Source organism: Callorhinchus milii, unplaced genomic scaffold (assembly GCF_018977255.1).
Source record: "Callorhinchus milii isolate IMCB2004 unplaced genomic scaffold, IMCB_Cmil_1.0 Scaffold7, whole genome shotgun sequence".
Classification (NCBI taxonomy): domain Eukaryota; kingdom Metazoa; phylum Chordata; class Chondrichthyes; order Chimaeriformes; family Callorhinchidae; genus Callorhinchus; species Callorhinchus milii.
The window spans coordinates 19,220,139-19,231,153 of NW_024704748.1; the positions used below are offsets into that span (position 1 = coordinate 19,220,139).

Here is an 11,015-nt window from a genome sequence, read left to right on the forward strand (position 1 = left end):
GGATGTCCTCCCGGCGCCTTGGGACGTCCTCCCGGCGTGAAGGGTGCTAAAAAAGGTAATTCTGTTGTTGTTTGGAGAAACAAGAAATTCCTCCATAGAACTCAATGCCAATGATCTTCACTGCATCCCCTATATCTCACAACTGATCCACCCTAAATCTGAGAAATTGAAATACAGTATTTCCTCATCATTTGCACAAACTGTAGGATTAGAGTCTCTGATTGATAACATATATGTGTGCTTGATAAAACCCATTCATCATTTCCTTATCTTACTTGCAAGTTACAGTGCCTGTACATTTTGTAACATACACATACTTTTGGTTGATTCTGTAAGTCTTCCACGTAGTTCTCTATGTTTCAAAATAATTTTAGATATGGAAACAAATAAATAGTAAAAAAGACAATAGGCCGTAACATAATTCTTTATATGTAGAAGGAATTTAAATACTGACTAGTGATAAGAATTCATCCTACTGGTGCTTCTGTCACATAGTTGCATTTCTTTATAAATGATGGAAACAATGCAAAATATTGGGTATTTAATACAGAGACTGTCATTTACCATCTAGGGCCTTGCTTCAGCCCCTTCTATCACATTTCATATTTACTAGTTGTCAGTATTGACTAAGTACATTTCATTAAATGACAGAAAGACATGATGTCATCTGTAATGTAAAGAAACGTTGATCCAGCAGGAACACTTGTCAATTGCTACCAGATGGGGATGTAACTCGTACAGTGACACTGTCAACAAGATGGCATCTACATTTCTTCACATCACATGGCTACATGTAGCATCAAGACCAACCACAACACAAGAAAGGGAATGGGTAATTGATGTTTTGAGGCAATACCACTGTACCACAAGAAAGACATTGTTCTTTCAAGTAGGATTTATTCTGGGAGTTGTGTAAACCATGTGTAAAGCCATGGGTCCAGGAGGAAAAATGATTCTTAATTATATTATTAACAAGTAATAAAAAGCATTATAGAAGAACCTCTGTTCATTTTCTTTGATTATTACTGACATAATTAAGAGAACCTCTAAGTCTTTGTGCATCTGGTTTACGCAATTTGTATAATCGAGTCCAGTGATTTTTTGTTTTGTACAAAAAAAATTGGTTTGTAAACTGAAACGTTTCATTGCACTGCTGCAAAACCTGCTCTCCAAATCTGAATAGACTCCAAACCTCAGAGCCACAAGGCACAACTCCACCCACACAATAGAGCACTAGGCCAGCCGTTTACATTAACCAGCACCAAGAACCATTCTGAAGATGAAACAAAATAATAGATGTCTGAGATGGTTTAAAGACTGTACGAGAATACTCTGATTTGATCATGGCGAAAGACTCCAGTTGTGTTCCCGTGGTTTCGAAGATTATTTGAAACCTCTGAAATATTCGCTCATTTTCTAGCACACTTGTAGATTAATTTGCCATTATTTACCGGGATTATTAGACACCTGTTTTGTTGTACTCTTCTGTCAAACGTGTTACTCACCAGCAAGTAAGTGTTTTACTGTCATTTGTTTTGTACATCCTGCTCTATTTCTGGGTGGAAACAATTTCCACCTCACTTCTCTTTGCCACCGAGAGATCAAGCATTCTTCTTGTAATAACAATCCTTGCATTAATATAGCGTACATAGTGTCGCAACACAGAAATTATCAGCACAGGCCACTATCATGTCTGCTACAAAGTGCATCACAGGCATTTCCTGTTAAGTTTAGTAACTGAGCAAAAGGTTTGATTCCCAGCAGGGCAAAACGTTGGGCAAGTTTCCTTACTCCACATGCCTCTCTGTTTACCTAGCAGCAAGTAGGAACCCAATTGTTAGTTGATTGGCAGATTGCAAAAAAAAATCATAAATTGGTCACTTCAATCCACGACTGTTTGTGTGAAGCTGTTGTGCACAATTGGCTGCTGCATTTTGCCCACAAAATATACAGTCAATTCCTTTTACAGTATATTCTGTGAAATGCTTTGAGGGATCTCGAAGACGTGATAAGGCACTATATCAAATGCAAGGATTATTATTATTATAAAAGAGACATTATAAAAGTAAATTATCAATTTATCTGGAGGATTGTTTGCCGGGAGAAACTCTTCACTTTCCAAATACAGTGCAGCTCCATTATAATGTGCTTCTTTACAGTGCAACTTCAGTTGTAATGCAGCTTCAAAGTGAACCCTATTCATCACCCTGTCACTCAATAACCTTATCCATGTCTGGAGCTTTCTCATGGAGGCCATTAGTAAAGTTCAAATGTCATTTCAAACTAGAAGTTGAACTTCTGACCCCTCCTTGTTGGCAGCCCAATATCATCACCAGATTCTACTTTTATAATACGTGCTATAAACCCCATTACCACAAAGATGAACAGACTGATAAAAGCAGCCAACACCCATGACCAAAAGTGCACAGCAATAAAGGCTTCCAATTAGAGAATAGATCTCAATATGAAGCACACAGCTTTTTTCTTTTTTCTAAAAAAGAATTCACGATTAGATCTTAAAAAACACAAACAACTTGCATTTACATAGCGCCCTTCACATAGGATAACATCTCAGAATGGTTTGCAAAGCCAGGGTTGGTTACCTAGCAGGGGAAAGGGGAGAAGGGGGAAGGTGACCGCAGGCAAAGTTGAAAACTGAGATTTTAAGGTGCACCTTAAAAACAGATAGAGAGGGAGTCAGACGGGGGAGTTCCAGGGCCTAGGGACGTAGAATCTGATGGCAGTGCCCAGAGGGTAGAAGACCTGCAGGAAACTTGAGTTAGCTGAGTGGGGACAATCAGAGGAATGGGGTAGCAGAAGATAAGGAGGCAGTAGAGTGTGAAGAGATTTATAGGTAAGGAACTTGAAAACAATCTGCTGGGAAGAACTGCATCTTCCTACAGCAAGTGAGGAAGTCAAAAGAATTCCCACCGATTACTGAAGAACATGTAGATTCTGATCTTCACACATCTTTTCAAAAGAAGTACGAGAGTTTCCTCAGAGGAACAGAACAGAAACGATCACACAGGTAGAAATACACTGTCAATCACTAACATTCTGCATTAAACAACTGTAAATGCTATTACAATAATGTAATGATTTTAATGTCTGTTTGAACCTGAAAGAACCACTATATTGAAGAGGCTCCAATGGTAGTTTTCAATAAATATCATATAATAAGTACTGAAGTTTTTTGTTTCCAACTTATGCTGTGGACTGTCACTCAAGAAAACATGTAAGAATTACATCAAATTTGTCAACCTTTATTAAATCGTAATCAAGCAGCATAACAGTATTAAATGTACTAAACTTTCATTAAAATATGATTCACAATGAACAAATCAAGTGTCCAGGAAAGAAGAAGAAGAACAACCAACAACAACTTGGATTTATATAGCGCCCTCCACGCCGGACGAGATCTGAGAGCGATTCACAATAATGGATCCCGGGGATCATTTATCATGGACAATTTAAAAGATTGAGAGTTGTAAGCATATTTTATTTTGGCCCCATGATGCAAACGCTGCTGAACGCACTTCTTCAGCTAGAGGATGTTGGATTAGAAACTAATTATAAAGGATTGATGCTGGGGGAGAGGTAACATGTAGAGACTGGTTTATGACTGACATGTCCCATCATTCGGCAGAGCCCAATCCCAGGAGTGCAAACACATGTAAAACAGTTGCTAAGGAGGTTTTGAGGCACGAGGCAACAATCTTTTGAACAAGTGCAACTGGTAAACCAGTATGAGCTGTGAAGGATTTAATATAGAATGAAGGTCATTACCAGGCAAAATAAAAAAAAATCAATTAAAGGCAGATTTAAAAACTGTCCTCTCAATAAAAATAAATGGAAAATATGTACTCCAAACTATATAATGCATTTCTTTTAAATCCTAAACTGGTACTTGGTAAAAAGACTGCTGGAAATATTTGAAAATATTTCTAAAAGTATTGCAGGATATAATCAAAAGCTACATGAGCTTTCCTAAAATATTCGGGGCAATACATACTTCATTTTTCAATCTGTGAAGATTTAAAATTGCCATACTATTTTTGTATAAAAGTACAGTAGCACTGAAAGCTGCAGTCATATTCGGTTTAAACCCCTTATTTGACTGACTGACTTGTCACTGGTTAGTGTAATTCTCAAGTACTGAAGATTACCGCTCTAACTACATTTATCCTAACCTGGCCAAAACTGCTATGGAAAGCCATTTGATTTCAATATCATTTACATTTTTATGCGGAGTGAAAAATAATTAGATGAAGTACATGACTCAGATTTATGGCTTAACTGTGACTTTCCTATCTAACTCTATTCCCCAAAAATACAGCTCCTGTTAAGGAGTGGTATGTTTTGCACATAATCTTATGGGTTTAACAATCCTAATTTAGAATATGTGTAACTCAGAGCACTCCCCTTCTCAAAATGAAAGGCAAGCAGCCAAGACAAGCATTATTGTCCAGTTAAAGCACCCTGTACTGACCTAGGGTACTTCCTGAAAAGCTTTCATTTTACTAATAAATTCTGTCTTCTCAAAGGTTATGCAGGAAGTTAAATATGTGTGTGTGAGAAAAGATAGTTTCATTCCCATTTAGGCATATGTGTCTATGTGTGTGTGTGTGTGGGGAGAGGGAGGGCAGTATTATTATGAGGGAAGAGGTAAAGTGTTACTTTCGGGAGGAAAATAAAACAAAATTATTTGGAAAATACTTTTAATACAGTCAACATGTATATTTAAATAAATCTTGATTTGTTTTTTCAAAGACATGGAGGGACAATTATTTCAAGTAAATAATTCTCAAACTCTCTTTCATAGGAGGGAGCAAATCTTTCACATTCTTCCACGCTATTCAGGGCATTTATTAAATCTCTTCCCTTTATTTTATTTCCTGGAGAGAATCTTACTGAGCTTCATCTGGTTCATGTACACTTCAGCTACTGTACAGAATGTTACACAGGCCTAAAAGGTTATAAACTGTGGAAAAGAGAAGAATGCACTGCAACCCAAATATAGCTCAGCAAAGTCAAGGAGGTCATTTAATCTTAAGGTTTACACTGTACCAGGCATCAGTATGTTTTTAATAAAGATACATTAAGATTAAGGCTGTCATGAAGCTGATAGTTTTAGCTTTAAACCTTGATCTATGCGAAAAGTGAAGCTTGGGCCACTATTACAAGCCAAAATTACGATCAACTGCAAATGAAAAATTGCAGAGGAAGAGAAACTTAGCTAAGGGGAGGCAGGATCAACAACAGGGAAGTGGCAGCAAGCCAGAATGGGAGTTTCAAAAAGATAAAGTTTTAAGCATCAAATGAATAAAACTTTGTGGTATTGACACTGGATACAGCTCTACTTCAGATGCAATGTTGAGAGATTTAGGACTGATTACAGCTATATTGCTCCAGCACCAAAAGACTAATTCAGAGACAACCTTTGGTGAAGATTTGTGGAAAAACAGCAACAACAACATAATAATAATAAACATGGGAGCAAATTAGACCCAAATGGATTTTAAAAAGAAACTTTGAACTAATTTATAAAAAAGCCAAAGGAATTGTTCACTTCCGTTGTACTAAACAGATAAATGCAACTTATTCAGTACATATAGCTAACAATCGTACAAGATCTTTCAGAATCTATTACATGGCTACGAACTGCATTGAATTAATTTTGAAAATTGCATAACTTGTGTGACTCTGAATAGAGCAAATTGTTTCCAGACCAGTTCATTTCCCCCCCACTCCCTTCAAGTTAAGTTGCCTGTAACCAAAATCTTTTTCATACCGCCACCTGCTGTTCTCAGTTAACTACATTCATGCACTTTCAGAAAATACTTCCCCCTAGTTGCTGCCATTCACTTCCTGCAATGATTATGCATTTCCTAGGTCAAAAAGACACTAACTCTCTTGTGTCCCCTCTACAGTGAAGTAACTACATATTATGCACCACTGAACACTTCCAGGAATACATTTTGGTGCATTTTTGATAAGAAGAAGCAGAATTAGGAAAATCCATAAATCCTTCAACTTTGAAAGCGATGTTCTCGAATTTGGAACTGAAAAAATGATGTATTCATTCATTCTTATATAATGTTCACCAAAATATTACGTTCAGACTACAGCAACTGAGATTCCCTGCTTCACTACCTGCGCCTTGAAATAAGCAGAGAGAAATTCCACTTGTGTGTAGATTTATAATAATCCTTGCATTTGATATAGTCCCTTATCACTTCATCAAGAAGTCTCAAAGCATTTCACAGGATTTACTGTAAAATTCAGTGATTCTGTATTTATAGGCAAGCCCAGCAGTCAATGACCAATTTTATTTGTGGTGTTATTAGCCAGGATGCCAGGAGAAACTGCAGTGCAGTGTCAGGTTAGATGTCAGTATGTGAGTTCTAAGTCTTGACTTGGAGTTTGAACCCAATTAGTTTTAATTTTGAAGCTGGCTTTCTACAAGTCCTTTTAAGAGCCTCAGAAAGCTGTCTTCAAAATTAAGACTGAAACAAATAATCTGTCAGTCTGGATGCTTGGAATTGATAAGAAAATAAAGTAAATCTAGCCTCAGGTTGAATTTCTCCACAAAGAAGCACAGCTAACTTTGCTTTCCAATGCCATTCTGACCCCACTTATTTGACTGATAGTGTTGTTATTTCATTTTTGTTCACTCTTCTTATGCTTCTACTTAGCAGGAGTCTTACACCTATCGAAGAAGATGAGGAAGAAGTACAACCCCAAAAAATATTAATATTAAATAATTTATTACAGAGCTCATTTACATTTCTAGCTCAGGAATCCACTGGGATTGTAAATATTTAAACATAAAGATACAGCATAAATGCAAATAGGAACAGCCTTTCTGAAATTTCAAAACTACTGGTAGTGAAAGTATCCATTACAGGGACTCATAATTAAAAAACACACCACGACTCAAAATAAACTATTGGTAACCTCAGCCCTGAAGTCATTCCTTGCAGTTTGATTGTTTCCACCATCTTCTGTTACCAGCATTATCATCTGGTATGTAGAAGTCACTAGTTGACCACCCCATAGAGCAAACTTCATCTGGACAAACTCTGGATTATTTGGGTTACAATGCTGTTGCATTCCACGTTTTGGCTGGATCTCAAATGCCACTTTACAGCAAGTGACCGATGGACTACTTTCACAAACCTTTCAAAACAGTTGAAAGTTGCACTATGTATATCTAGAAATACACAAATACTTTAGTAACTTTGGGTCCATTGCTAATGGGAATAGGGTGAAATGACTATTTTGTATTTTTCTTTGTGATGGAAGTGAATTTGTATGCAACATGTATCCTTGGTTTCACCCTACATTGCTTAGGTTTATTGCTTTGTTGCTAGAGAACAGTCTTGCTCTGTGATGGGGATAAATCCGGTCAAATCATCCAGAGTTAGAACCCTTTTAATATATTTGTAATAGTACATCAATTGTTACGTGTTTGGACTGAGCACCTCCTAGGCATTCAGACAATCTTTCTGATAGAAAAGTATGCACTTTGCAATGAAAGTGTGAAAAATAATTAAATCATGTTAATATTAATTTGAGAATGTGGCCTTGCTCCATTAAGAGATTACAGCTATCAGAATTTGCATAGTGACACAGGACAGAAATAAGGCATTCACCACAACTGGCCCAAGCCAACCGAGTCTCGCTCCCACAGGTTATCTCTGCAGCTCTCTAGGAAAATGTTTTGGAATATGCTTTGTAATCAAGTTCACTATTTAGTTGCTGTAGATCACACTGACAATCGGGTATTCTTTGTTAAAAGCAATGGAACATAATGGAGAAAGAGAAAATTCGGAGAAACAGGTAATTAGGAACCCCAAATATGTGCAATGTTGCAAATTTTAGTTCCAATCAACTGAAACTAACAATAAGGATTTACTTACAATTTTCAATATGTCCTTGAAGCTGAAGAATTTGTGGAACAGGCATAGTGAGGACAACTGCATCAAACATTTCTGAAAGGCCCAATTTGCTGCAGACTTCCAGCTTCCCTTCTTTGAGGTTGATGTGGGTGACATGAATGTTGTACAACACGTCTGCTCCTGTTTGGATTTTGAAAACAATCAGACAATTTACAGACAATGAAGAGAAAGAGAGGTTAGGAAAATGTTGGGCTGGCGAAAATAATAATAATAATCTTTGCATTTGATATAGCGCCTTATCGTGTTGTTCAGACGTTTCAAAGCACTTCACAGAATATATTGTAAAGTGGATTGACTGTGTATTTTGTGGGCATAAACATGACAACCGATTGCACACAGCAATGTCCCACAAACTGTCATGGATTAAGTGAACACATTATTTTTTTGAAAAGTGATATGGTTGGAAAAAACATGGTCTCTTTCATACTTAAAGTATAATTTTGCTCTTTCAAAATATAAACACAAAATTGGCTATGGGTTTTTTTNACTTTTGAGCAGAATTGTATAATTGTTACTTTTAGCCAGAACTGGCTGAACATATTAAACACATTAACTAGTATCAGCTCACTCTTTTAATGTGGTCTAAGTGTACAAGATTTGTGAAGATTTGCTCAGACCTGACTTGCATTCTACTTGCAGAATAAAATAAATATTTTTTATTATTTTATACACTAGTTCATGTAAGCAACAGGATGTTCCGATTGCTAAGATGTCACAGCATTTATATATATACTTAGCTGGGAGCTCATTTGTTTAGTGCACCATGGGGGCCAAATATTATATTTAGCCTGTTTCGTAGATGATTGATATGTATGTACAAGGAATATTGGAGGGCAGAAGAGTGGAAACAGAATTATTCAAGGCAAAGATGTAAGCACTAAAATCTTGACCAAGAAGTACAGCAAGTATTTTATTTAGATTCACTAGTTCATGTGTATACAAATTCAGTGTATTTTATAATTTTCAATATCAATAGCAATTGGGAGGGGGAAATTAATGCTTGAGAAATAGAAACTGTCGCCAGTATGTTTGTATGCAGCCTCGGATAGGGATGCTACTGGCAGTTAGGAGACTGATTACAAATCATCAGTCAATGAAGGATATGATAAAGCCAAAGAAGAAATATGATCAGTTCGGACTTAGATTAGCTTATCTTTTCCTGCCCTAAAACATTTTTGATGGAATGATCTATTAAGCTTTTATAAAAATACAGAACTATTTCAATTTTTACATAAATTTTTATCCCAGTTAAGAACCCTCTGTTGGCAACACTGGATTTAAAAAGGCACAATTTGTAACGTGAGATATTAATGAATCGTGGGCTTTAAACTGCTTTGTAACATCAGACCCTGCAGTCCATTAGAAGCTTTAAATTTGAAGGTAACAAGGTACTTAAAATCAAAAGGGTAAGAATCAGAATAAATCCTCCTGTTTTCAAATCCTCCTCTTCCAGCCTAAAAATTGTTGCAATTTAATAAATCCCTTAGGATACAGGAAACCATTTCCAGAAGAAAGGCAGGAGAAATGACCTCACAAGCTTATTGGGAAGAATCCTCCCGTGGTTGTCATTGATATCATGGTGACAATCTGGTTGAGGAGAGTGGAACGAGAGTGAACAATTTTAGTTTAACGTCTGCAAATCATTGACATGGAGATGTGTACACTTTCCATCTCACGTACAAACACAAGGTGGAACCAGAGGTAGACATTTAATCCATCTCGCTCTCGTGTTTTTGTTTGGGTTCTTGTACATAACATACTCAGCAATTTTAAGGTCCACACCGTACTGGCCCCACAAATCTTTAGATAGAATCTAGTTTACATTAAACCAGGATCATCCTCATTGTCCTTCTTTGAAGCATTTTCACACTTATAGTGATAAAATCCAGACACAATACTCAATGTGTAACTTGAGTAATACTTGATTGGGGGTTCAGAGCAATTTGCTTTCAGATTGTGCTGCTCAACACAATTTATTGGGTTTCACCCACAGAATACACAGTCAATCCACTTTACAATACATTCTGTGAAGCGCTTTGAGACGTCTCGGCGATGTGATAAGGCCCTATATCAAATGCAAGTATTATTATAATTTCCCCCCACCCCCCCCACAGAGGTTCACCATAAAGAGTACAGTATAAAGTGGGCATTAGATTCTAAGGGCACACCCAGCGGAGTATAAATAAACAGGCATGATCTCACAAAAGGGTATGCAAAATAAATTGGTAGATGGTCAGGATGAAACAGGCTGATAACTACCTGATTCAGTGAGATAATACTTGACGATAGAAGAGGCCCCTCGTGGTGTCATATAGTTGGAGATTCCTTTTTCTTCTCGTATCATACCTTCCACGGGGCTGAGTAATGGTTTCAAAATGCTATGTGACAACAATTCTTCATAAAAACTGAAAATCAAAGAACAAAAGTCAAATATATTTAATCTGTCTGTACATTTACTCTCCCCTCTTTTAGTTTATTCCCTTGATCTCTTTTCCAACCTTGGTAATCCGCTTTCTCATTGCAAACTGCTTTCCCGACCCAACTGTCCAGCGCCTTGGGACGTCCTCCCAATGTGAAAGGTGCTCTATAAATGCAATCTTGTTGTTGTTTGCAATGTTGCCCTATTTAAGTGCAAATTGTTGTTCATTTTAGTTAAATCTCGCTTAATGGATACTATTCACAAGGTTATTAGAGGTACAGTAATCGGTCACAAAGAGCTGAAAAGCACCACTGGCTGTAATTTTCCAAAGGCTCTGTTTGAGGAGGGCTGACATATTTGACTTGCATTTAATACTGTAACAAGAATGACAGCTGATCACATACATATAATCGCAAGTGCACGGTGAATGGAACTGATGAATATTAAGCTGTTTTCTGATACTTTTATGGAATAGTGTGGATGACCTTCAGTTAAACACCATGAATCCAACCAAGAACCTGTATTTACCACAAGTGGCAATGATTATTTTCAGATTTGATTATTGTCAGAACCCTAGTGTACAATATTAAGTTTGGATTTCCTTCAGTTTATGGAGTTATTCTCTCAGATTAGCT

General features: G+C 36.9%; 1 protein-coding gene across 2 annotated transcripts in view; it reads right to left on the bottom strand.

Annotated features, from left to right (window-relative positions):
* rnls (renalase, FAD-dependent amine oxidase) overlaps positions 1 to 11,015 on the bottom strand; it is a 52,074-nt gene that overhangs the window by 38,820 nt on the left and 2,239 nt on the right. For both annotated transcript variants that reach the window (XM_042336745.1, XM_042336744.1), the window contains exons 3-4: positions 10,221 to 10,366; positions 7,923 to 8,081 (exon numbers count right to left, since the gene is read on the bottom strand). In XM_042336745.1, the coding sequence (XP_042192679.1) occupies positions 7,923 to 8,081; positions 10,221 to 10,366 (305 nt within the window). The remainder of the gene's footprint in view (positions 1 to 7,922; positions 8,082 to 10,220; positions 10,367 to 11,015) is intronic.